The sequence below is a fragment of the Syngnathoides biaculeatus genome, chromosome 4 (assembly GCF_019802595.1).
Source record: "Syngnathoides biaculeatus isolate LvHL_M chromosome 4, ASM1980259v1, whole genome shotgun sequence".
Classification (NCBI taxonomy): domain Eukaryota; kingdom Metazoa; phylum Chordata; class Actinopteri; order Syngnathiformes; family Syngnathidae; genus Syngnathoides; species Syngnathoides biaculeatus.
Window position 1 is genome coordinate 9443147 of NC_084643.1, and position 27360 is coordinate 9470506.

The 27360-nt window shown below is 45.8% G+C and overlaps 3 protein-coding genes across 3 annotated transcripts; 2 read left to right on the top strand and 1 right to left on the bottom strand.

Annotated features, from left to right (window-relative positions):
* Nucleotides 1-1000: 1000 nt before the first annotated feature.
* On the bottom strand, nt 1001-3789 carry htr1aa (5-hydroxytryptamine (serotonin) receptor 1A a). Its single transcript, XM_061817361.1, has one exon. It carries the CDS (start codon nt 3376-3378, stop codon nt 2110-2112), a length of 1269 nt encoding a protein of 422 aa, XP_061673345.1. The 5' UTR covers nt 3379-3789; the 3' UTR covers nt 1001-2109.
* A 1613-nt stretch (nt 3790-5402) lies between these two features.
* On the top strand, nt 5403-14927 carry rnf180a (ring finger protein 180a). The gene is made up of 8 exons (XM_061818598.1): nt 5403-5612; nt 5719-5877; nt 5992-6081; nt 6702-6708; nt 6861-6879; nt 11129-11334; nt 13346-13471; nt 14719-14927. The coding sequence occupies exons 1-8, from the start codon at nt 5403-5405 to the stop codon at nt 14925-14927; spliced, it is 1026 nt and encodes a 341-aa protein (XP_061674582.1).
* A 2955-nt stretch (nt 14928-17882) lies between these two features.
* Nucleotides 17883-26407, top strand: rgs7bpa (regulator of G protein signaling 7 binding protein a). Its single transcript, XM_061817993.1, has 6 exons — nt 17883-18032; nt 19296-19462; nt 22995-23178; nt 24330-24418; nt 24707-24777; nt 26291-26407. Exons 1-6 carry the CDS (start codon nt 17883-17885, stop codon nt 26380-26382), a joined length of 753 nt encoding a protein of 250 aa, XP_061673977.1. The 3' UTR covers nt 26383-26407.
* The last annotated feature ends 953 nt before the right edge of the window (nt 26408-27360 follow it).

The following is a 27360-nucleotide window of genomic DNA, read 5'->3' on the forward strand; positions in this document are numbered from 1 at the left end:
TTGCTACAATTACCATCAATTGTCAATCTTAAATTTGATGATATATCAGTTCTTGCTAATTGACATTCAGTTGACCATTTATTTATTTTCCGTCATTATTAGATAGTAATGCTAATAATAACAGTAATATCTACAATTGGCTGCCAACCAGTTCAGGGTGTACCCTGCCTGTTGACAGCTGGAATAGGCTCCAGCACTCCCCGCGACCCTCGTGAGGATAAGCCGCTAAGAAAATGGATGGATGGATGGATGGATAATACGAATACTCCTATTAATATTGTTGATGGTGGCTTTATTTTTCTATGTGACTATAAAGATTTGCTATTCTTTCTTTTGTATTTTTAGTTTTATACTTAAAGTATACAATATATTGTATTTTTTTTCCATCATAATCTTTCAGAGGAATGGTAATTGCATTTTTTTTTTCAAATGATACGTCTGAAAGCTGTTCGTTTCTTTTCCTTCTAAGTCTAGATGTTAGCAGTTGTAGCAGTAAAAGTATTATCAACAATACTGTAATATATCGTATCACGAGGCATCAGTAATATTGTCTTTTATGAATGTGCTTATCATCTCTGTAAAGGCACAATAACTGTTGCCAATTCTTGCGTACCTAAAGTTGTGTCCTCTGTTTGTATTTTGGCCACGGCGACCTGCGCTTTGCCTTCTGTTTTGTTGTTCTGTTTTGCTGCTGCTGCTGCTGGCGCAAGTCGTTGTGGGAAAGCTTCCGCTTTGTTTGTGTCCATTTGCAGACGGGCCTCAGACACGCTCCTGATAACCTCCTCCTCTTCCTCTTCATCATCATCGATGTGATAAGTCACTTTGCCCCCCAACCAGCCCCATGTAAGATGAATGCCCTGCGATGCATATGAAGATATACGAGCAGAAATGAGTTAATAACCAGCCCGCCTCATTGCTCTCCTTCCCCCCCCCCCCCCCCCATCCAACTCACTCACTACAAAAATGGACCCCGCTCAGCTCAGTGAGGAGTGACTCGGATTGCTTTTTATTGTTTCAGTGCTACAAAGCTCGTGATGTCGACCCGCGGGACAAATGCACGGATGGAGGGCCACGTGGCGCCACCGGGCCGTCATTGCATCCGGGCCTCAAACACACGCGGCACAACACTGGATCAACGGTGAGCTCACATTTGCGAAGAGTCCTTGTTTTGTTTCCAGCGGAGGCCTCGCGATGCGCAGGGACTGAGCCCGAATTCCAGTCCGTGTGTTTGTATTTTTGTCGTTATATTATAGATTTATATTTTGGCTTTTGACACAGTCAACAAACATGTCCTCTTGTCCTCTGTGGAACTCCAAAAAACGTGGCCAAGCACGACTCCGTCGCTGTGTGCTCACGGGATGCTTTTTTTTTTTTTTTTTTTAGTTAGAGACCTGCACAAAATACAAGAGCTGTATCACCCCCCCCCCTCGCCGCAAATAAATACAAATATGCCTTTACAAAGTGAGGTATCAAACAACTTTTTTGTCATCAAACAGAGATCAACTTAAATCACAGTACATTAAAATTAAAACATTAAATACACGTATAAAAAATGTCAATTGCATCTAAAATAATTTGATGAAAGATGAACATAAAAGTAAGAGAAAAGATATGAATGCATTTATAAAATAAAAATAAAATTGGTCAATTAATTTTAAAATTTGAAACCTGCAAAAAAATCATTTGTATTGGTGGCTACATTAATACATCTCTGACAGAATAAATACAAACAATAAAAAAAAGACATTACATAAATAATTTACTAAAGACTGAATTATTGAATTGAAAAAAAGATCATACAATTAAAGTACAATTTAATTCGACATACTACTTTTGATAGCGTCAGTCTTTTTGGTACTGTACTAACAGTGTGTAGTTCAACATTACAACTGAGGGGGGCGCCGTGAGGTGTATATTTAAAAAAACAGACTCGGTGCTAACGACAAGATGGAAGAAGCTAAGCAGCTGACCGATGTTTTTTTCACGCACACAATGTGATGCAACGCAAACTCCAACCACGGTCATAAACATGGTCAATAATGGCAAAGTTGAGGCCACGCTCTGATTCTGCGATCCACCTCTTGCATTTGCGCCATAGTGACGGCGCGTTCAGGGCCTGTGGAATTTGCACTTGACGATCTTCTTGAAAGCGCTTTGGAAGTCCTTGTTGAAGTAGGCGTAGATGATGGGGTTGAGCAGGGAGTTGGAGTAGCCCAGCCAGTTGATGACGGCGCCCAGCCACTCGGGCATGTAGCAGCTGTCGGCGCAGAAGGGCAGCACCAGCGCCACGATGAAAAAGGGCAGCCAGCAGAAGATGAACGTGCCCATGATGATGCCCAGCGTCTTCACCGTCTTGCGCTCCCGGGCCAGCGCCAGTTTGCGCTTGGCGCCGCTGTTCCTCTCGTTGAGGTTCTCGTGCGAGGACGACTGCGGCGTGTTGGGCAGGGCCAGGTGGCTTTTGGAGCCGCTCACCTCCACCACCTCCAGGGACTCGGCCTCGTCGCCAAACTGCACGGCGCCGTTGACGCAAGGCCTCCCGCCGCCGCCGGCCTCCCCGTTGCTCTTCTTGTGGAGCACCGCGGGGGACAAAGTCACACAGCGCTCACCTTTGACCTTCTCGGGCCTCTTCACCGTCTTTCGGATCCGGAAGCGGGCCGCCTTGAAGATCCGCCCGTAGAGTACCAGCATGAGGATGAGGGGGATGTAGAACGCCCCGAAGGTGGAGTAGATGGTGTAGCCCGGGTCTTGGCTGATCATGCAGGCGTTGGGGTCGGCCCGGTCCTCGGCGCTCCTCCAGCCCAACATGGGCGGGATGGAGATGGAGAAGCCCACCAGCCAGGTGACGCTGATGAGGAGCGCGGCTCTCCTCGGGGTGCGCTTGTTGACGTAGTCTATGGGGTCCGTGATGGCCCAGTAGCGGTCCAGGGCGATGGCGCACAGGTGCAGGATGGACGACGTGCAGCACAGCACGTCCAGAGAGATGAACAAGTCGCAGATGCCTTGTCCCAGAGTCCACTTGTTCAAGACCTGGTACAGGGCCGCCATGGGCAGCACCAGCACCGACACCATCAGGTCCGTCACGGCCAGGGATCCGATCAAATAATTGGCCACGTTCTGGAGGGACCTCTCCAGGGCGATGGCGGCCACCACGCAAGCGTTGCCGAAGATGGAGCAGAGGATGAGAGCGCCCAGGAGCAGGGAGGTGATGATCTGGTAGCCCAGTTGCACGTACGGGAAGGACTGGGAACCGCCGGTGTTGTTGTTGTTGTTGTTATCGTCGTCGTGGTCGAAGCCCAGCCAGTCCGCCACCACGTCCGCCCCGGGCGGGTACCCAAACGTGGCGTTGCTGTCGTTGCCTCTGGCGGTGAGGTAATCCATACTTTGAGCGCAACTTTCCCGGGACGCAGCGGGGAGGGCATGCAGCCAGCCCGGGGGAAAGAGCGCAGGGGACGTGGGGGGGGAAGCTGGCTGTGCCTCAGCCGCTGCCGGTGCCGGTGCCCATCCCGTGCGTCCTGGGGCGCTCCAGCCCAGGCGGCGAGTTACACCCGGGACGCATGACGCACGCGCGCACGTGCTGTTTACGCGTGTGTTTGTCCGGTGAGAGGCGACAGGCGTGCGCGCTCACTGCTGCCAAGAGTCATCTGAGCTCGGTGACGACGCGAATGGTTTTATAGCAGCAGCCTCGACGCACGTCAGACCCGGGTGGTCCCCCCACCCCCAGCCCCCCTTTTTAAGAGGCGCTCCTCCACCGGCTGCTTCCTCTTTTTGCGCTTTTTCGCTTCCACCTCGCACCTCACGACGCGGGACCTCCGCGGCTGCTGGACCACACTCTCGTCATCTTTTACTTGCTGACGCCTTCACTCAATTAGGATATTTGTTTAAAACGCGCGCAGCAAATTGTGATTCCGGCCGGATTTGAATGTGAAAACTGAGCAATTCCTGCAAAAGAGTGCATTACTTCAACACGCTATTTTGTGAGTGTGTGTGTTGCTGTTGTTTAGTTTTTCTTAAAAACTGCTCTAAATTGGGAGTTGACGAATCCGCAATAGGAGCAGTTTCACAACTATTACAGCGAGTCTGTGGGGGAGAAAAGGCAGCTGCTGCTATCTGCTGCACGCCGGCAGTATTGCATCCAATTATGCAAAATCTCACGGCAAATAAAAATGTGTCAAAAATATGTACACTAAAATAATGATGATCTCATTTCAATTTACCGACAGGATGACTTTGTCAGTTTGTAATCTGGAATTTTACTTTATTATTGTTATTATTATTATTATTATGTTTTATGAATGGCAACAGGTGGACGAGCAGGTCAGTGGTAAATTCTGCAATCGCCCGGAAGAAGCTTCTGCGCTTCTGCTTGTCACTATAGGTCACTCTCATAGATAGATGTAGAAAGATGAATAAATACATATTTTTGAGAAAAAAAAAGGTCGATTTATTCTATTACCCTGATGCTGTTCCATTTTAATATGCAGGGGGAGAGGGATGCGAGTGCTGCCTTCAAGTCCCGCAGGAAACATTACACACATCTTTGGTTTGTTGGCCTGACTCGACATTTATGATAGAGATACTATATGTGTATATATTTTATGCACATTTCCAATTTTATGCTTGTCTTTGAATGCATCACAGAATCGTCCAGCAACGAACGCACTTGATTCATTCAAAAGGTTCACCAAGCTGGATATTTAGGAAGCCTTTATTTATTTATTCATTCATTCATTCATTCCTGTGACAAATTAATTTGGGGTTTATATGATTGGTTTGTGTCTTATTTCTCGAAATTCTGTATAATTCAAAATAATTGGCATGTCATTTTCTGTTTCCATAGCAAAGTTTGAGTTTCGAATTTTACATTACTTTTTCCTTTTATTTTTATTGCTCATTTTTGTTGTTGTTGTTTGATTGTTTATTTCGCAACTATCCACGTTTGTATGCACTGACATTAGCCACATCCCATCCACACTTTTTTTGCTCTGCCTGGGAAAAAGCTGACACCAAATGACAGCGCCCCCCCCCCCCCCACCTTATGATCAACATGCGGTGGCCACGCCGTGCTGTGTTGTCCACACAAAGGGACCACGTCCAGGCTTCGTCCTATTGTCATCCATTGTAACAAGAGGGCTCACTGCGTGGGACAGTGAACCTTTTTCTTTTTTCTTTTTTTTTTAAACAACGTGGAATGTCCCAGTGGGCTCATTCACACTCTGGTTAGAAGGGAGGAGGTGGAGGGGGTTACACTACGGGGTTCAACACCTGTAAACTGGAACAATCTCTGTGTGCTCAAAAACAGCCAGAAGACAACCGAGGCGGAGAAATGTGAGGATGGAGAGAGAGAGCGGCAACGGGGCTTATAGGTGCAACCATGAGCTCCCGCGTGGGGGTCAGCGGAGGGGATGAGCGCGGAGCTGCTGTGGAGCAGCTTCAGCGACCTGCGAAAGTCCAGGGAGAGACGAGACAGGACGGAGATGATGGAAGACGCACAAGAAGCTGGGAGGAAAGAGGGACACTCGGGAGGAATGTCGGTTTTGAAGGTGTTGAGTACGGATCAGGAGAAAGGGGGAGCGTGGAGAGTCTGTCCGGCTCTGGTTGCGATCAAGCGGAAGGTGCGGAGGGATCAAACACGGTCCCAGGAGAGAGCGCCGTCATGAATCAAATCGGTCTTCGCCAACCGCAAACAGATGTGGAATGTTCACCACCATCTCCCACCAGAATCACACCAGCGATCCCTTCGATCGCTCAACGAGCGGCATCATCTGGGGCGAGCACTCGGCGGGCGCACGGCTGTCCCGCCAGAGAACCTTCCTGGGGGGACGCGAGGACACGTGGAGGCCCGTCACGGACCTTGATGCACAAAGAGGAGGAGAGCCAGTTGGACGAGAAGGAAGAGGAGGAAGAGGAAGAGAAGAGGAAGAGGAAGAGGAAGAGGAGGGGGGCGGCAGCGTGACGGACTTGACGATTCAAACTTTGACTCTGGCGCCGGAGAGGAGGGTGAGCAAGAGGGAGAGGAAGAGAATCAAAGGTGTGAGGAGGAGGCAGAAGAGGAAGGAGCGATGGAGGCAAAGTCAGCTGCAGGTGAAGCACACACTTCATATGAACACCTGCACCTTCATTTCCTGCGGACGTGGTAGCCACATGACAGCAGGCCCTTCGTTGACGGATGGTACAAACCCCGATTCCGATGACGTTCTCTAAGACATAAATCAATGCGGAATGGAATGATTTGAAAATCATTTTTCAACTTCTTTCACTTCATAATACAGTATAATTTGACAAACTTAATCGAGAAAAAGGTGAGTGTCATGATTCGGTATAAAAGGAGCAATCCCGAAAGGCTCAGTTGCAGGAAAGTGGCGAACAACAGCGAGAGCGAATAATCCAACAGTTTAAGAACAACTTTCTCAACGACCAATTTCAAAAAGGGGGATTTCATCACCTACAGCCCATAATACCGTCAAAGAATCTAGAGAAATCTCCACAAATCAGAATTAAATGCGTGTGACCTTTGATCCACTGCGTTAAAAGTCTACATCTTTGTGTAAAGGTTGTTGCCACGAAGGAGTCAGGAACACATCACAAAACCATTGTTAGTTCACACTGTTTGTTGCCACATACACAAATGCATGTTAAAACTCTATTGCACAAAGCAAAAGCCGTACATCAACGAAACAGACCATCGCCGTCAGATTCTTTAGGCCAAAAGTCCTCTGAGATGGACTTGTGACGAGTGGAAACGTTTGTTAATTGTCTGACGAGTCCACCTTTTAAATGGTTTTGGGAAATCATAGATGCCAACCTCTCTTTGCCAAAGACGAGAAAAGAGCACCCGGAATGTCGCAAAGTTCAAAAGCCAGTACTTGTCATAAGGTGGGAGTGTGTTCGTGGCCATGGCATGCGTAGCATGCAAATCTGAGAAGACACACGTCATGCTGAAAGGTGCATACAGGTTTTGGAGTGACATGTGCTCCCATCCAAGCAAAGTCTTTTGCAGGGACATCTCTGCTCATTTCAGCAAGACAATGCCAAGCCACATTCCGCATGTGTTACAACAGCTTGCTGCATACGAAAAGAGTGCAAGTTCTAGAGTGGCATGCCAGCACTCAAGACCTGTTTCCCATTCAAAATATTCGCCGCATTACGAAGCGCCGAATCTGACAATGGAGACCTCGGACTGTTGAGCGACTGAATGTGTCCATCAAGCAAGAACGGGAAATAATTCCTCTGTTCCTAAATGCTTGTAGAGGGTTTTTAAACAGAAAGGTGAAACGTGCCACTCCCCCGGCTAGTTGGAATGTCTTGCGGCCATCAAAATCAACCTGAAAAAAAAAAGGCAAATTTGAAATCTCATTAATTAATCCTATTCAATTCCTTCCTTACTGTCTAAATGAAACTGCTTTTATTGTTTCTTATGCCATATTCTCATTTCTTGAAGGGGGGGGGATTCTGAGTTTTTGTTAGCTGTAAGCTACGATCATTACATTTGTAAAATAAATCATCATTAAATATTTTACACTGTGTGGCAAGAATACATGTAGTGTATCGCTCTTGAAAATCAGATCAGGCACTAATTTCTTGTTCTCATGCAAGATCTCGGCCCGTTTTGTTTTCGAAAACCGGTGAGTCCTAACGGAAGCGAAACAAAATCTCTGTGAAATTTAGCGCTGACTTCGTCCCCGCAACGGCTTCTTCAACGAGGGGCTGTAGCGCCCGCGTATCCACGCAACCGTTCGGTGGTCACGCGTGCAGCTCATCTCAATAGGCATTGTGAGGCCAGCCTGAAGTGGGGCTTGTGTGCGAATTAGCCGCATGCATGATGAGGCTCGGCTGCCGAGAGCTCTCCGCGCGCCAAAAAAAAACCAGACACGCGAGCGTCTTCTGCAGAACACAATCATCCGCAGTTTGACACTTTATGTCTTTTGTACGTACAGTTTCCATCATACCGTAGACGCCTATTAAGAACAATTAATGAATCTATCGTTTAGCTCCTCCTGAGTCTTCAGTCTGAACCTTTTGACTAGTCCATGAAATACAACTAAATTAAAAAACAAACAAATATGAAGAATATGCAATTACGTGTTTTACTGTGATTTGTATTTATTTATAGTCTTCCAACGTCCCTGTTTTTGCTGCTTTTTTTTTTTTTTTTTTTAGTCCGTTTTTCATTTTCAACCGCTTGGGTTTCAACTTCGTTTTGTTTTGTGAGTAACCCTTTGATTTAATTGGAAGCATTTTTAGCATGCAGCAGAAGAAGCCCAAAAGTGAAGTTTGCAGTTTTCAAACCGTTTGGATGTAGCCTCACTTCTCTCTTCCCTCGTTGTTTGTTTTTCTAAACCGCAAACTTCCCGTTTCTGTCTCCGTCCGTACTGCAAAGGGATGTTTGGGTCAGTTTGTTGTGCAGGAACATCGTAATGGGCAAGTCGGGCTTTCTTTCAGGTCACACTGAAAAATCTCGTCTTCCCAGGAAAGAGGAACGCATTACACTGTAGCTGCAGGGTGAACATATTTCCTTCCTTTTCATTTCCTATGAGTTCATACATACTGGCCTCTAAATATTTAAAAAAATGTGGAAACAAATGCGTGAAGTTCATTGGACTGTCACTCTTAGTGTTGTGCTACAAATGCCTGACTATGGTGAAGGCGGCGTGGGCTGCTCTAAAAAATAGCACACGTCACAAATTGTTATTCTGAATATTATTAATTGTACTTTAAATGTGGATCTGACTTGCTTACATTAACGATTTAAAAATATTATTGTGTATGTGATATAAAGTATTTATATGTTTATCAAGTATAAAGAGTTTTGTTATTTTGGGAGTTTGTCGCACAAAAGTCCTTCATACAATTGGTCCTCAGCGCTCAGCCTGCAAAAGGTTGGTGACACCTGCCGTACACCCTTCAAGGCTTAAGTATCACCACCATTGCTCACAGTGATGGTCCTGGTAATGTATTCCAAAACACCTTGATGGCACCCCTAAACTCATTGCATTGGCAATTTTAACTACGCTACTATCATTGTGGTAAATCAAGCTAAATGTTGCTCTTTACTTGGATTTGTCCCTGTCGGTTTTATGAATGTGTGCGCTCGCTCTTCGCCAGGCTTGGTTTGGTATTTTTTGAACGGCGTGTTAAACACTGAGTTTCCCTTCATGTTTTTCATACTCTCAAGCAGTTTGGTAAATTACCAGATGTACAAAATGAGAATACTTGGTAAGATGGCTATAATGATATAATGTAATCACAATAATATATCATATATATTATATTATATATTATAATTAGTTGATATACTATATAATTTATTTATATATATTTATACAAATATATTAATAGATAATAATTAATATAATATATAGTAATAATAATATAATAGCCCCACTGACCTTATGTGGTCATTGCTGTCATGTTAAAGTCCATCCATCCATTTCTTCCAGTTTCTTAGTCGCTTATCCTCACAAGGGTCGCAGGAGGGCTGTCGCCTATCCCAGCTGTCAACGGGCAGAAGGCGGGGTCCACCCTGAACTCGTCGCCACCCAATTGCAGGGCACATAGACACAGACAACAGTCGCACTCACAATCACAACTAGGGGCAATTTAGAGTCTCCAGTTAATGTTGCATGTCTTTGGGATGTGGGAGGAAACCGGAGTGGCCGGAGAAAACCCAGGCAGGCACGGTGAGAACATGCAACCTCCACACAGGCAGGGCTGGGATTTGAACCCCAGTCCTCAGGACTGTGAGGCCAACGCTCTAATGAGTTGCTCCTCCCCCCGTGCTGCCCATCTTAAACTCACACAGCCGATAAAACTACCTGTATCAGAGATGAGTAACTGCGCCCATGAAAAAAAAAACTGCAAGGCATTAAATCCGAAATCAGAGAATCGCAATGGAACAAGGGAGCCTTCAGGCTACAAAAATACATTTTCGAACGAAGCATGAATCACCGCTGACCCAACCGAAAGCCTTTGAGATCGTCCTCCTGAGGTAACAGCGAGACCTTTCTCGAGTACAGACTTGGTTCACGGAGGTGAAAGAAACAAGCCATCGCGTTGGTCCTTAGTGTTAATGAGCCACCTTGGGAGGGTGGGCTGACACTACCAGGGAGCCCCCCCCCCCCGAACGCCCCCCAGTCCCCATGCTCGAGAGTAATTACTCTGGGAGCACCCCGACGCTCCACTCAAGTGTGAGGAGTCAAGGTGCGTCACCTGTGTTTATTTGGCACGATTTCAAGGTAAAGATGGCGGACTCCAGGGCCAGATGTCGCCACCATGAGTTTCCCGATGTTTTGTTAAAGTTTACGGCTGGGAGTCGGAAAATGACAAGTGTGCGTGTGTCCAGGCTCTTGAAGGGGTTGGCACAGGAGGGCTGGGGAGGCCGTGGTGCTGTGGAAACGAACGCAAACCGGGTTAGAAATATGCCATAAGCAATAATTCTATGCATAACTGACTGTACATTCCACTTAACGCTCGCTCTGTTTGTTCCACACTTATCAGTAAGGTGCGGTGCCAGATGTGAGAAAACGTAAGCGACAGACATTCTCACTCCGCAGAAATCTCACAGGACGTTCATTTTCAACCACACCCATTATCTTGTGTACACATAAATATCGACAAATCCCAAAGTACGTCAGACACAAACTGCGCACACTATAAGCGCACACTTACTGTATGTGTTTGGATTCCCGGGAGTAGTCATGGTATTTCATGTGATAATAAATGTTTAAAAGCCTCAGTCCTCTCTGGCTAATAATAACAAAAAGAGAGAGAGAAACAAGATGGAAATGTGGTTATCGGGGGGAAAAAAGAGAAAACGAAAAGCAGTATGTTGATCAGGATTATTATTGTTTTTATCATTATTATTATTATTATTATTATTATTGCTCCATGGCCCCCAGAAGCATGAGTATAGATTGTTTGTGGATATGATAATACATTAATCAACAAAAAAGATATCTTGGTGATTTTGGGGCAACTGGAACGGATTTACGGTGTTTCCATTCATTTCAGTGGGTAAAGCTGCTTTGAGATGCGATTGATTTGAGTGACAAGCAAGGTCACGGAAAAAAATGAATTGTTTCTTCCCTCTCTCGACCTCTGAACAGGGTTCAGCCGGTAGCATCAGCAGCAGCAGCAGCGACGAGGACGACGAGGACGTGACCAAGGAGGGCTACGTGTGCGCCGTGTGCCTGGACGTCTACTTCAGCCCGTACATGTGTCAGCCGTGCAAGCACATCTTCTGCGAACCCTGCCTGAGGACTCTGGCCAAGAACTGTCCCGCCAGCACGCCCTGCCCCCTTTGCAGGACCATCATCACGCACGTCTTCTTCCAGAACGGTGAGGCCGCCGTCGACGTCGCATGAAGTCCAGAGCGGCTACAGGCGCCTTCTATTTGTCTGCTTGTTTTGGTGAGGAGTGCAGGTGCGTGTCCACTGTGAGAGAAATCATCTCAAAAGAAAAATCCAGAAATCACAATGTATGATTTCTTAACAATTTATTTGTGTGATACAGCTGCAAATAAGTTTTTGAACACGTGAGAAAACCAATGTTAATAGCCTTTGTTTGCCATTACAGCGGTCAAACGTTTCCTGTAGTTGTTCACCAGGTTTGCACACACTGCAGGAGGGATTTTGGCCCACTCCTCCACACAGATCTTCTCTAGATCAGACGGGTTTCTGGGCTGTCGCTGAGAAACACGGAGTTTCAGCTCCCTTCAAAGATTTTCTATGGGGTTGAGGTCTGGAGATTGGCTAGGCCACGCCAGAACCTTGATATGCTTCTTACGGAGCCACTTCGGGTCATTGTCATGTTGAAACACCCAAAATGCTCTGACTGAGGGAAAGAGGTTGTTCCCCAAAATCTCACAATACGTGGCAGCGGTCATCCTCTCCTTAATACAGTGCAGTCGTCCTGTCCCATGTGCAGAAAAAAACACCCCTAAAGCATGATGCCACCACCCCCGTGCTTCACAGTAGGGATGGTGTTCTTGGGATGGAACTTATCATTCGTCTTTCTCAAAATTCGGTTAGTGGAATTATGACCAAAAAAAAAAAACCCTCCATTTTGGTCTCATCTGACCACAAAACCTTCTCCCATGTGATACAACTGCAAATAAGTATTTGAACACGTGTCGTGTGTGAGGTCGTTAGCTGCATAAAGACACCTGTCCACCCCAACTAATCAGTAAGACTCAAACCTGCAACATGGCCAAGACCAAAGAGCTGTCCAAACACTCAAAATTGTACAACTCCACACGGCTGGAAAGGGCGACGGAGAAATTGCCCAGCAGCTTGGTGAAAAAAGCTCCACCGTTGGAGCAATCAGTAGAAAATGGAAGAAGCTAAACGTGACGGTCAATGTCGATCGGAGTGGAGCCCCATGCGAGATCGTGGACCTCGTGGGGTCTCAATGATCCGTAGAAAGGTGAGCAATCAGCCCAGGACTACACGACAGGACTTGGTCAATGACCCGAAAGGAGCTGGGACCACCGTTTCCAAGGTGATTGTTGGTAAATACACGAAGACGTCATGGTTTGAAATGATGCATGGCTCGGAAGGTTCCCCTGCTTCAACTAGCACACGTCAAGGCCCATCTTAAGTTTGCCAATGACCATTTGGATGATACAGAGGAGTCATGGGTCATTTGGAGGAAGACAAACGATGACATTCTTTTTCGATTGTCTCTCTCACAGTGGACATGCACCTACGATGAAAATTTCTGACCCCTCAATGATTTCCAAGTGGTCGCCACAGCGTTCATCTGAGATGATACGCTGTGGCGACCCCGAAAGGGACAAGCCGAAAGAAAATGATGAATGATTTCCAAGTGGGAGAACTTGCAATATAGAAGGGTGTTCAAATATTCATTTTCTTCACTGTGTTCCCACTGCAAACTGCAAGCATGATATTTTTTAAATTAGCACCAGGTTGAGTGTGGCAAACGAACATCATCGCTATCCTTTCATCGTATCTGCCGTGCCGCTGTCCCTAATGTTGTGGTCAGTCGGCACTCGCCGTTTCAGCCTCAATTGTAAATTAGTCATGAGATTGGATGACCCGCCGCGGTCTTGATTTAAGGTTTCTGTGTGACGCGCACACAACCGCACAAACGAGAGCTCTCGTCAGTGATTAGGCGATGATGATGATGATGGTGATGATGATGGTGCTAATTTAACTCTTGTGTTGATTAGCCAAGACAAGGTCATGCAAACACAGCAGGATGAGAGTCACGTCATGCGTCACGGTTTTGCCTGTATGCTGGATGAATCACGTTCAACTTATGCAATGTTTTGGATCCACCCCCCTTCCCTCCCGTCCCCTCCCCTCCACCCTCCCCCCCCCCTCCACAGAGTTAAACCAAATGGCGAGGACCTTCTTCCCAAAGGAATACTTGTGTCGGAAACAGAACTTCCAGAAAGCGAGTTGTGCGAAGTGGCCTCTTCCCAGCTGCAGAAAACTCTTTAGAATATTTGGAGGTAATCTTTTGAAGTTTAAAAAAAAAATAAAAAATCTTATTCAAGCAAAGAATTCAATTTTAGAACGCTAATAAATTGAGCAGAAATGCATTAATCCACTAACCCTGGACTGGTCAGCTGCAGCGCACACAACACACACACACACACACACACACACACACACACACACTTTAAAATGCATTTCAAAAGTCCAACTGAGTGTTTTTCTATAGGTACATCTGTACTGTACTGTACTGTAGTGTTTCTGTAGATTTTCCAAGTACTCTGAATCCTTGGCGCATTCCAAAAACATACATATCAGGTCTCATGAAGCCTCTAGATGACAGGTGTAAATGTGAAGGCTCGAGGACCCAACGTGGTGCATTCCGTTTTTTTTTTTTTTTGCTAAAGCGATTTCTAGTTTTCACATCTCCACCGGAATTGTAATTTTCCTTTATTTTTAACAGATATCGCAAGAAATGATTTCACCAAATCTGGTTTTAAAATCAATTGCACAGTTGCTATACATTTAAATATTTACTTTTGATGTCAAATTCTATTTGTTGTTAAAAAAATTTTTGCAGATAACCCAAACCCTAACCCTACGACCGTCAAGAGCAGAGAAGTGGAAGGGCGATGGGGAACGTCAGGGAAAGGACCGTGCAAATTGCTCCCGATCCTTAGACCGGTACTTCGGGTGTCGGGATTCCAGGAGAGGGAGTAGTCGGACTCCCTCGCCTAACCTATCATATTAAGTCTAAGTGTCAGGTTTGACAGCCAACCGCTGGACTAAATATGCAAATGAAGGGACAGAAGAGGTCTTCAATTTGGCTCATGAGGAGAAACGGGTTCGGCTGACCGGCTGTACCTCCGATCCATGTTCTGAGTCAGCCTCACCGCTGTGCCTCTTTTTATTACTTTCTCAGGTCAAATGGTTACAAGGTTTCAAAGTCACTAAGTACAAATGGCGAAACAGATGACAACACCAACACTTACACAAATACTGAAGTCACCACATTCCTCAAAGCTGCAGCATTGTCCGGATACACTTGCTAGAGATCAGCAGGGCATCTGATTGAAAGCATGTACCAAGGGGGTGCATCACCCCTCCAGATGTCGCCGGGTCACACAGCCGCTCGCAAAGAGAATGATACGGGCAAGGGTGGTAGAAACAAACAATAATTCTAACGCTAAGTGACAAAGTAAAGAAAAGCAAGGAGTGTTCAAAGAAAAAAAAAAATGGAATTGTGCCCCCCCCCCCCATCCAGGTTTCAGGAGGCCGTCCAGCCCCGGAGGGCGGCATCAGTTGTCCCGCGCGGGAGGCGGCTTCCGTCTGAACACGCTGGACTTTGACGACGACGCCCGCGGGTGGCATTTCGACATGGACATGGTCATCATTTACATCTACTCGGTCAACTGGATCGTCGGCTTCTTCATATTTTGCATCCTCTGTTACCTCTTTTTCCCCTCTTTTTGAAAGCATGGTGATGATGATGATGATGATGATGATGGCATTGGTGGTGGTGGTGATGATGATGATGATGATGACGTGACGACTAAGCTGTGTGCTTTACCGCGGAGACAAGCAGGCGGGATGTTGAGCGGAGGGATGAGCAGCGGCATTGTCAGCCTGTTATCAGCCATTAATAAAGGATTCGAAGGCTATACCGGGTAGGAGGGATATTTGGGCGTCCAATGTTGTCTGCGTCCACATGATAAGCAACTTGTCCAGTGCCTCAGTGCTGGGGAGTTGATCAGAAGCATTGAAACTGCAGGATTCATTGAAGGGTGGGGGACACAATATTTGGTATGCTTGCACTGACGAAAATGCTTCCTGTGACAGAGACTCGTGGTTTGAGTTTGGCTTGGTTGGAATCGTGTTTCCCTACCATTTTACTTTAGAAATAGCTAACAACACACTACCAAACAAAAGTGCCACAAAAAGCGGAGATTCTTGATGATCTCGTCTCAGTTTACTTACGAATGAATTTAGTGTGAAATTTGGCCTTTTGTATACAGTACACAAATCGAACAGGGAGCCGAGACATGGCAAAAAGTTTATTGTACCTTCGGTCATTTGATGGATTTCAGAGCATTTAATTGATTTGCCTCTCACTATACATGATCTGCGGGGATACATCAACAATATTTATGTCCAAACTCACAGTTATGGGTGGCCTTTATAATGACAGAACCAGATAAATGTATGATCGCCAGAAGTGTCGCAATTTGAAAGGAATCACCGTTCGGTAAGGGCCTCGGTTTTAAGTTGACATTCGTGAAACAAAAACTGCTTCTGTTTTGTGTAAGGGAACAGATATGACTTTAAAAATGAAATATCACTTGCATAAATACTCGGGAAAGTGAAACATTCTGTGTTTTTTTTTTTTTTTTTTTACAAAATGAGGGAAACAGTAACGGCATTGGTGTGAAGAGCCAGGACAAAAAAAAAAAAAAAAGAAACAAAAATCGGAGCAAGCCTGAGAAGACGTGCAAAACGGATTTGAACCCAGAACCTCCAAACCACTGGTACGTTTCGCTGCCTATTATGGTCATCACGCAATACTGCTTTTATTGTCCCTTCTTTTTCTTTGGGCTTGTCCCATTAGGGGTCGCCACAGCGTGTCATCTTTTTCTCGTGCATCTTCCTCTCTAACACCCAATTGTCCTCATGTGCTCCCTCACAACATCCATCAACCTTTTCTTTGGTCTTTGGCCTGGCAGCTCCATCCTCAGCAGCCTTCTACCAAGATACTCACTCTCTCGCCAACCATCGAAGTCTGCTCTCTCGAACCTTGTCTCCAAAACATCCGACTTTGGCTGTCCCTCTAATGAGCTCGTTTCTAATCCTATCACACCAAGCGAGAACCTCATCATCTTCATTTCTGCCACCTCCGGTTCTGCTTCCCGTTGTCTCTTCAGCGCCGCCGTCTCTAATCCGTACGTCGTGGCCGGCCTCACCACTGTTTTGTAAACTTTGCTCTTCATCCTTGCAGAGACTCTTCTATCACGTAGAACACCAGACACCTTCCGACAGCTGTTCCAACCCGCTTGGACCCGTTTCTTCACTTCCTTACCACGCTCACCATCGCTCTGTATTGTTGACCCCAAGTATTTGAAGTCGCCCACCCTCGCTATCTCTTCACTCTTCCTCCTCCGCCCCACTCATTCACACACATATATTCATTTTTACTTTGGCTAATCTTCATTCCTCTCCTTTCCAGTGTGTACCTCCATCTTTGTAATTGTTCCTCCGCCTGCTCCCATAGGCGGTATAAAACATAAATGTACACCCTATCTATCTATCTACGGCTAGGCATGATCCAGCCTGGCGGATCCAAAACTGTTTGGATTGTACCACTGCGGGAGTGTTTTCAGTCTCTGCCAATGAAAGCGGCTCTTTTCCTTCCCTTTAAATTGGCACCGTTACAGTCTGGAGGGATACGTCACCGAGCGGGAGAGGACAGTGCGTAATCGCTGCAATTGTGCATGAGTGCACCATTGCCACTTGTCTTGCGGTGTGGTAAGATACCACGTGAGCAGATACCCTTATACATAATATACGCAATGAGCAGGTGCTAACTACTAGCGACTTACATATATGTCTGTGGTCCTCAAATCCGCCATGCCTTGGACTAGGGGTCAACCTTGCAGCAAGATTTGAACGTGGTGCAAGTTTTGACCCACTTTCTGACAACATCTTTTCCGAAACGCCCTTTAAGAACCTGTTTTTTTTTTTTTTTTTTTAAACTCTGTATTGCAGATTTTCACCTATATTGCAGGTAGGTCTTGAACGTATCCCTGCGATAAACGGGGATGGGAGGGTGGAGGGTGGGGGGCAGCCTCCTCTAAACTGCCCCTCCAAGGTTACAAGAGGAGGGAACACCGGGGAGGGAGGGGGGGGGGAGATTTGTGAATGAATGTGCACATTTGCATGCCAAAGTGAGATCACACGCGCAAAAACATCGGCGAGGCAGTGACGTTTGCAGCCTTCTCGCTGCGAAGAGGCAGCAGATGCTTATCAGCCGCCTCTGCCAGCGGTGCTCGACATGGGCGCGCGTTGTGCGGGATGACGCGCGAGGAGGAGATCGAGGAGAGAGGAGACCGGCGGCTGTGAGCGGGATGCTGCGGGAGTGAAGGTGACTTCATGCGAGACATCAGGCGCTCCTCATCGTTCGGTGACATCTGGAAGCGCATCTGACTGCGCTCTAAGGGAGGCGGTGTGAGGGTTTTGGGGGCGTGAGGGGACAACCGACTCAAAGCCATCATCCAGGCTCCAGTCGAGAGGACGGTGAAGAGTTGAGAAGAGGACGAGTAAGAGGAGGAGGAGAGAGGCAGTGGGGTGGCGGTGGTGAGGGACGGCGGGGAGGGGGAGCGGTCGGGAGAAGACGTCGTTCTGTATCGGGACCGTTTTACAAGTGGGTGTGTATGCATGAGTTCTGCATCGAATGGGCGCAAAAACCGCCCCAGATCGGCCGGGACCATCTTCCAGATCGGCAAGCCCCTCTACCGAGACCCGCAGCGGCGGGAGAGCACGGAGAGTAACCGCAGAGCCCAGCGCTCCGTGGCCGACTGCAGGATGGTAAGCGGCGGACGGCTCGCCTCCTCTTTGTGCATCCTGCGCGCTCGTGCACGCTCGTGACGACACGCGGCAGCATGCACGACAGAGTGCACTAGACTGTGCATACATCGCGGTGAGTTGCCGCAGCATTGGATGTTCTTTTTTTATTTTGAGGGGTGGGGTGGGGAGGGGGGGGGTCACCCTCCAAAACTGCATGAATGAGTGTCCACTGCTCTGATGATGATGATGATGATGATGTGATGCAAACGTGAAGCGGACGTCATGTAAGGCTGCGTGAAATGAACGCTCTGCAGAGGCACCGTGCAAGTCGAGCGGTTTTTGTGTGTGTGGAGGAGAGTGCGGGGGGGGGGGGGGCAGTCTGAGGTGGTGCAAAGTCAACATAGCGCGATCGATCATCACCACAGTCATTACAGCAACCCCTGTCTGCTATTTTGATGAAAACTTTTTCGGGATTATGCTAGTTTTTATTGTTTGGCTGCGATTTTGCAATTGCACTAGTTGCATCTTTTCATTTATTTTCTAAATAATATTTTTATTCACTTCCATTGATATTGTTATTATTCATTTTAAAGTTGCACATGCATTGGCTATGTCGTAGGCTCAATTTATTTGTAAAATTTTAAATTGCAAATTAGAATTGGTATTTTTATTTTGAATTTTTTTCAATTCTTTTGTTATTTTACTTTGTGAATATTTGTATTTATTTTAAAAATTGTGCGTGCTGTGGTTGTGTGGCATTTTCAATTTATTGTGTTTGTGAATAGATTTAATTTTTTTAAGTATTAGTTTCTATCTGTGAAATTTATTTATTGATTTAAAAACGCACATGCATTGGCAAATGACATGCCATATTTTTAGGTACACCTGCACCGTCGTGCAAACATCCACCCCACAAAAAAAAAACATTATTATAATCTCACTCAATCAATTTTTGTCTAACTCTGCCAGTGTTTACGCAAAAACAAGTGACACTTTCATGTCACCCACGTTCAAGCGTAAGTTCCATATTTCTCCACAAAGTGGAGCTGCTTCAACGGTGCCTCCGTCCCACTTCAGTGCTGGAAATCATGAGGAAAAAAAGATGGCGTATAAAGTATGATACATTGGCGTGATGTGCCACGATATTCTTGGACTACTACCGGAGAAAAGTCCCCTGCGTGTTGTTCCATACTTTGTAAATACGGCTCTTGTGTCGAATCTCTATCGGTGTTGCGGATGCAAATGTACATTCCGTGTGATGTTTATCATGTGATTGCGTCGCAGATCGTGCAAGAGTTCAACACGCTGGTGGCTCTGTACCGCGAGCTGGTCATCTCCATCGGCGAGATCACCGTCAACTGTCCCAACTTGCGGGCCGACATGCTGAGGACTCGAATCAAAGGCTGCGAGATGGCCAGGGCGGCGCACCACAGTCTCACCTTGATAGCGGGGTGAGTAGCCCCGAAAACTCAAGTACTGTTTTGTGCTCCTTATAAAACGCTGTAAGATTATTGGAAGAAAGTGGTTTGTTTTTTTTCCCCACCAAAATATTCCATGTGCCACCAAATGAAATGTACAAAAAAAAAAAAAAATCATCCAAATTTGAAAGAAAAGGTCTTGAACTGCACCCAAACTCATATCCTTGTTTTGTTTCTAAATACATAAAACATGTTGGAAGATAAATGCTGGAAACAGATGCATAGACTGAGAATAAAATATTACTATATTGTTGAGATCTTGCTTCTATGGAAGCGTATTGTCTGTCCCACACCAAAAAAGAAAGAAAAAAAAAAGGTCACTATCACATTATAACATGATGTGTTTCACGTTATAATGTGATTAATTTCACGTTATAATGTGAATCATTGCATGTTATAACGTGAAAAGTTTCACGTTATAATGTAATTCATTTTATGTTATAACACGATATGCTTGTTTGTTATAACGTAGACTAGTTTCACGTATAACATAGAAAATAATAAAGAAATCAGTTTCACCCCTCTCCACCCCGCCCCCTAAAAGGCAATTACTCCCGGTTCTACTACATGTTCTGCTACATTACTACATGTTCTTGCTCCATGCGTAAGAAGCTTCTAGCTGTGTCTAGCTGAGCCACCTTGGAAGGATGTGAGTGGCCAAAAGGTCACAACAAGTTGATGCCAACTTTTCAAGTTATAACGTAGAACTTATTGGGTTTTACCGTGATATGTTTCATGTTATAATGTGATAAATTACATGTTACAACGTGGTTCATTTCATGTTATAACATGAAACATTTATATGTATGTTATATGTAATGTGAAATGAGTTGTGTTATAACGTGAAATGATTCACGTTATAACGTGTAATTAACCACATTATAATGTGAAACATATCATATTATGACATGAAACATCACGTTATAACGCGATAGTGACCTTTTTTGGGGGGTGTGTGGCAGCAATACGCTTCTGTATGTTTAAAACTCTTTTTCTTAATTTCTTTTGGATGGATATTTTTTATAGTGACATCACAGGAACGGGGCGTATACTTCCTCGCATCAGGCCCTCCACCACTAATCTCAATAAACACCAAGTGCTCGTCTTCCACGCAGTGGCTATTCAACAGAATTGCCACTTCCTCGTTCATTAACGTGACCCGTTGCTATGAATTTTGAGTGCAACTGGGGATCAAACGTCTCTGAAGTGTCATCAATCCATCCTTTATCCAAGCCGCTTATCCTCACAAGGGTCACGGGAGAGCCGGAGCCTATTCCAGCTAACTACACCCGGAATCGGTCGACAGTCAGTCACAGGGCAGACATTGACACCATCACCAAGCGGGAATCGATCCCACGCTGGCTGCACCAAAGTCAGGCGTGTGTACTACTACATCGCCAGTGGCATGAAGTGTATAGTGTTTTTTGTGTTATTTGGGGCTACAATGTCTCTGTCGCCGGTGTCTCCCAGTGCTGAAAAGTCTCCTTGTGATTAATGCACATGCGCGTGTATTTTGTAAACCTCTGGCCAGTCTGAAACATCCCCATCCATACTTCAATATGTGTCATTCGACAACTTGTCGCCGAGCGTTCATGTTCGCTATGGACGTCTCGGAAAGACGAACAGAGCAAACGTACAATAATGTATAATAATCTTTTTATCAACTTTTGTTTCAAGGTTAGGTTATAACGTATGTTCGCTCCCTCTATGCAGAAGAAGGGGAACTATGAGACCGGGGGATTTCCCAGAAAGCAGAGTTCCCCTCTTAGTAACGCATGCATGAGCATTGATCACAAGGAGACTTTTCATCACGGGGGGGGGGGGGGGGGGGGGGGACGCTCAGACCATCACACCGGCCGAATAAGCGTTTCGCTCCGTGCCCACAGCAGCCTATGGGAGGCTGGAAAGAACAACTCAATTCTTGACTTTCGATGTTCTCCCCCCATCCATTCATTTTTTTCCCCGTCTGACTCATAACAAGACTTTCCTGTGCGTCAAATTTGCAGGAGATTCTGTTCGGCCGCACGACAAATGTGTGGCAAACGTCCACTGAGTGCTTTCACCCTCCCAGGAGTGATTTAGCGCTCACTCGCTTCTCACCTGCTGTCGATTGAAGCTGGCGCAGTGTGTCATAAAAGGAGCAGCGGGTAAATAAATTGCTCTCGATGGGCTTTTTAATGTCGCCACATTTCATTAGTACAAACTCAGAGATGGACGATAATATCGTCAACGCAAAAGTGAAGGAGCAATTCCGCTGCTTAGTTGTCACATTTACAGTGTACGAATGGGCGGATGACTCAAAAATGTTGTGGTTTGCTTAAAGCCCGGGTGTCATCCCTATAAACATTCTAAAATAGATATCGTCATGAAAAATACATCTAACATTATTCACTTCAGTGTCTACACGAAAAAATAAATGTGGGCGGAGAGCGCGTCCGTCCATGCGCAAAGTTGCAGAAGTGTCATTCTATGATATCCAAGTGGTCGCCATATTGGCTGCGTCCTCTGTCCGTGACGTCACCCGGACATTCGCCAATGAAAACTCGCGGTGCACCCTAACTATGGGAGACAAACGCACCCCTTCTGACACGGAAGCTCTTTTCGAAAAGGAGAACACCACGCAACCGAGTGAAGTTACTGGGGCAATATTACACGATTGTTTCGAGCCATATTCAGATGATATGCGATCACGGCCAAACCGCATCCCCGTCCGATCCACTTCCGCGGCTGCAGGTGTGGCTTATGACGGAGCCGAGCCGAGCCGTGCCGCTTTAGAGGGTTGTTCACAGACTCCGCAGCACTGAGCAACACAGTCCAGCCGGGACCGGTTTATGCGCGCACGCGGCTGAGTTTGGCATTCTCGGCTGGGTCCTTCAGAGCCGCCCCCGTCCGCAAAGCTCGACGCGCAGCCTTCGCAGAAGCCGTGAACGCCGAACGCCGTGCCTCAGCCGGTGTGGTTGGTTTCCTGGAATATATAATAAGGAGGAGGTGGAGCCGAGCCGTGCTGGTTTTAGGGGGATGTTCAAAGCCGCCGCAGTACTTGTTGAACACCGTCGAGCTGGGTCGCATTACTGCCTATCCGGTTTTTTGGAAACCACGAAGCTCTCGTCCCCTGCACCCGTGCAATCCATTTTTCAAGACGAACTGGGCCTTTTTGCCAGTGTTCGAACAACATCCAGCAATGCAACGAACCGGCATTTTGGATAACACGAAGGAACAACGAGCTACCTTCCCGGAGGGAAAACTAATGGAAACAAACGAGTCCACTAGGGGGCGCCTCTGTCCCGTACGTCACTTCCTGCTTCTTCTCCAAAACAAATCCCTCGAGAGGATTTTCATGGCGGGAGTTACAAAAAGCTGTATACGTCAAAATGTTCAAAGTTTTGTGGTGGGCCCATATTTGGCTGAGGTTACTAAAAATCGTCCATTTCATGACAGGAGCCCTTCACGGTCTCTCCGGAAATCCAAGCAAAGATGTAAAAAAGTGGCCCCCCTCTTTGTTCAGGCCGGAGGAGGGCGAGATTCACCCGGAGATCTGCAGGCTCTTCATCCAGCTGCAATGCTGTCTGGAGATGTACATCACCGAGATGCTCAAGTCCTTCTGCTTGCTGGGCTCCCTGCAGCTCCACACAAAAGGTAAAAACGAACAATTTGACGAAAACAACTCAAGTGCCAGCGGCCGAGATCATGTTGGACAACCTCAATTGTCACGAGAAAATGAGCACAAATTTGTATGCAAGAAAAAATAAATTAAAAAAAAAAACTCTCTCATGGGCTGTCATCGCAACTGCACTGATGATGATGGTGATTTTTTTTTTTTTTGCACAAAGTAGCATTTTGTGAGCTTTTCTACAAAAAGTACTTCATTTGAGGACAAAACTGTCAGTGGGAAAAATATAACCTTTTTATTAATAAATATTCATAGAAGCGGCACAGTGGCTCAGCGATAAAGTGTTGGCCTCAAAGTTGGGAGGACCCGCAGGGTTCAAATCCCAGCCTCGCCATTGTGGAGTGTGGACGTTCTCCCCGTGGGTTTTCTCCGGGTGGGCACACATCCCCAAAACATGGAACATTATTTGGGCAATCTAAATTGCCCCTAGGTGTGATTGTGAGCGCGGCCGTTTGTCTCGACGTGCCCTGCGATTGGCTGGCGACCAGTTCAGGGTGTAACCCCGCCTCCTGCCCGTTGTTGGCTGGGATAGGCTCCAGCACCCCCGTTACCCTTGTAAGGCTAAGCGGCTAAGAAAATGGATGGATGGATGGATGGATGGAATCATACATGGTCCTACACAAAGCATTTTCAGTGTTTTTGTTTTTGTTTTTTTTAAATTTTCACATTTTTTAAATAGTGTTTTATGATTCAGGTATTTTTTGATTGTTTTATTATTTTATTTTTTTGGAGCATTTGACTGTTTATTTAATAGTTGAAAAGCAATTTGTTGAATTTTTAATCGTAATATCATTTAATTGGACTGGCTGCTTTGGCGTTCAGTCGATTTGATTTTATCGTTGCATTGTACAACGACGATATAATTGACTTGAAATAAGTAATTGAGAAAAAAATGAATATATTAGTAAATGTACATACAAAACAAAGGTAAATTGAATTATGATATATGATGATATTTGTGTTGCTGTCAGCGCCTTGAACATCAGTTTCTGTAATTGTCAGTTTTTGTTTTTGTTTTTGTTTTTTAAGCTGGACCAGGTACAGTATACGGTATACGTACTGCATTTTCTTTGGGAGACGACTTTTAATACACGTTGATGTCGATGCGTTTTTGTGTGCGCAGCGCCAGGCAAAGACTCGTGCAGCTCCATCCCCACGGCGGCGGACAAGAAGGCCGAGGACAGCTCGGACGTCCCCATCCTCGAGGACACGTCCTCCTCGCCCGCCGACGGCCCCGCGGACATCGAAAACATTGAAAAGTAAGCGCGCGCTGCGGATCCCTCGTCAGTCAATGACATGTCTGAGTGAATAGAAATGTACAAGCACCTTATCGCGTTGCATGTACTGTACATCATCCCTCCGTTTCATTATTAGATTTACTGTAACGCATTGATTTTGAAATCCGAAGCGCCAACCAAACATTTCAATGTGACGGAAAAGTGGCTGTAGTACTGGTGCTGTAAAAGGTTCATTTTAGTGGAGATTCCCGGACGAAATACTGTAATAGATGCGACATGAATTCAACTATTTCATTTTAATCGCCGCAGGGACATGAGGGAAATGAAGAACCTTCTCAGTAAACTCAGGGAGACGATGCCTTTGCCGCTGAAGAACCAAGGTGGGTTGGGACGAGCGCTCGAACCGTAAAAAGGTGGCTTTTTTTTCGTGTCGACTGCAACGGCGCCTAAGTCGAGGCGTCGATGGCGTCATCGACCCCTTTCCAGCACATTTTGTTGACCGCTTTCACCTAAAGACACATTTTAACGTAAGGGCATTGAAATACACAACAAAATAGGATTGAAAAATTCATCTGATGACTACGCTAAGTGTAAAGTTTCTTTCGGCTTGTCCCATTAGGGGTCGTCACATCCCAGATGAACGCTCATATTTTTGTTTGGCACAGTTTTTATGCCGCAACCCGTCTCGGGAGCAGATGCCCCAGCGGGATACGAACCCACAACCTCTGGTTTGTCAAACCAAATGCTCAATAGCTCGAGTGCAGGTGTTGTGATTAGCAGGGAGTCCTACACTTGCTTCCCTTGAGCAAAGTGCTCGTTCTGAGGTTCCACAGAGAGGACTTTCGAGCCCTCTGTTGTCCGCCAAAAGCCGCTCATCCACAACAATCCTCACTTTTGCAATCTCATTTTGCTGCCTCACAGATCGAATATGCGGTAAGGAAGTGAAGAAACTGGGTCCAAGCGGGGTTGGAACAGATGTCGGAAGGTGTCTGGTGTGCTATGTGACAGAAGAGTCTCCGCTAGGATGAAGGGCAAAGTTTATAGAAAACAGCGGTGAGGTCGGCCATGATGGACAACGGGAAGCGGAACTGGAGGTGGCAGAGATGAAGATGTTGAGGTTCTCGCTTGGATAGGATGAGAAATGAATTCATTAGGGGGTCTGCCAAAGTTGGATGCCTTGGAGACAAGGTTAGTTCGAGAGAGCAGACTTCCATGGTTTGGACATATTCAGAGGCGAGAGAGTATACTCATATTGGTAGAAGAGTGGTGAGGATGGAGCTGAGATGCAAAAATTGGTCGACTTCAACCGTTAAACGTCGTCGCAGTGCCGAGAAGTCGACTCGTCGACTATTAAGTTGGACCCGAAGTTGTCACCTTGGGGCGGACGTTTTCCCATTGTCACGACCAGAAGACACTTGAACAGAACTAAAGAACAACGGAGGCTCCCCAAAACAGCCTTCCAAAACATATTCACATCATATTTTTAAGCATAACTGCTACTGTGTACACTATAAAATATGAATATCATGGCAAGGATTTATTTTTTTTATTAGGGAAATGAAGGATGGAAAAAGTTGCGGATTGATGCTATGAAAACACGAACGGCATGAAATTTCTTCCTTACCGTAGTCCTAAAGCCATAATCATAATAAATATTTGTCGGAAAAAGCGATGGTGCCTCATGGCGCTGGGAAATCGCCATTTTACTGTAACCTTGCAACGCACGTCAGCCGAAAAGCGCTTGCAATTTTTGACAATCTGTTCAGGACCCGACCAAAATGGCCCCGTGACCCGCTCCTGGGTCCCAACCCTCCCCCAAAGTTGAGTATCGCTGCTTTACACGTAAATGTGAAAATGCAATGAAGTGTCCGATACTTTCTCTGTGGCTCGTAGATGACAGCAGTTTGCTGAACCTGTCTCCCTACCCGCTGGTCCGACAGAGGAAGAGACGCTTCTTTGGCCTCTGTTGCTTGGTAACCAGCTGAGGAAGCAACAAAAGCGACAACAACAAGAGACAAAATTGCCCCCGTTGCGTCCTCCGCTACACTCCACTACTGCCATTTTCAAACAAACAAAGAAAATGCCCAGTTTTAGATTATTATTATTTTTTTGTTTGGTTTTTTTTTTTGCTCCACCGAGAATAAATAGCAACACATTTATTTCCACGGTATCCATACAGAAAAAAAAAATCTTTTTTTTTTTTTTAAACCCTCCTGTTATTTTATTTTATTTTTTGAGTTCAATGTGAGTCCCTGCATGCTTAGGCATTAAAAATGGAATTAAAGAATAAAAATACTGTTGTATTCCCTCGTTTGTTTACATTTTTTTTTTTAATACAAATGAAGTCAAAAAGAGCAAAGCAGCCCAAAGTACACAAACACACTCGTGTACTTGTCTGTGTGTGTGTGTGTGTGTGTGTGTGTGTGTGTGCATTGCATTTTTTTTTTTGTTTGTTTTAACATGCTCCGCGTATTTTGAAAATGCTGTGAAATTTTGATGTTTCTTTTTCAGGGCTAGAACAGATGAATGGAATTTTAACATATTTCAAGGGGGGGGGGGTTGATTTGATGCAGTACGTGAAGAAACGGAATAAATCAAACTTGTAGGTGCGGGTACCACTGGATTTTTATTTCGAGTTCTCCTGGGTCAAAGTGACCCGCAATGTAACAGGAGGGGTTAGGGACGTACAGTAAATGTCGGTTTTTGTCGCAGACGACGAGCAAAAATGGATCAACGCCACCCGAATGTTTTGAGGACGGCAAGGAAGCCATTTTGATGTGTTGTTTCTCGTTTGGCCTCCTCCCTGCTCTTGATTTAGTCTTCCATGAAAGATGAAATTGTATCATAACTTTTCAACTTCAAAGTGCAATAGACTGGATGAGAAAATGCTAACATGTATGGGGTAAATTGGCCTGTTATTGGTTACTAGTGCTCAGCACGGCGCCACCTTCTGGGATTTGCCT

What these genes read in the sequence shown, in the direction of transcription:
- htr1aa (XM_061817361.1), bottom strand. Translation starts at nt 3,378, where the DNA reads ATGGATTACCTCACCGCCAGAGGCAACGACAGCAACGCCACGTTTGGG.
- rnf180a (XM_061818598.1), top strand. Translation starts at nt 5,403, where the DNA reads ATGAGCGCGGAGCTGCTGTGGAGCAGCTTCAGCGACCTGCGAAAGTCC. An exon ending in CACAAAGAGGAGGAGAGCCA is followed by an intron (nt 5,878 to 5,991) that starts GTTGGACGAGAA and finishes CTGGCGCCGGAG; the next exon opens with AGGAGGGTGAGCAAGAGGGA. An exon ending in ACTCTTTAGAATATTTGGAG is followed by an intron (nt 13,472 to 14,718) that starts GTAATCTTTTGA and finishes CCCCCCATCCAG; the next exon opens with GTTTCAGGAGGCCGTCCAGC.
- rgs7bpa (XM_061817993.1), top strand. Translation starts at nt 17,883, where the DNA reads ATGAGTTCTGCATCGAATGGGCGCAAAAACCGCCCCAGATCGGCCGGG. An exon ending in CCGTGGCCGACTGCAGGATG is followed by an intron (nt 18,033 to 19,295) that starts GTAAGCGGCGGA and finishes ATTGCGTCGCAG; the next exon opens with ATCGTGCAAGAGTTCAACAC. An exon ending in GACATCGAAAACATTGAAAA is followed by an intron (nt 24,419 to 24,706) that starts GTAAGCGCGCGC and finishes TAATCGCCGCAG; the next exon opens with GGACATGAGGGAAATGAAGA.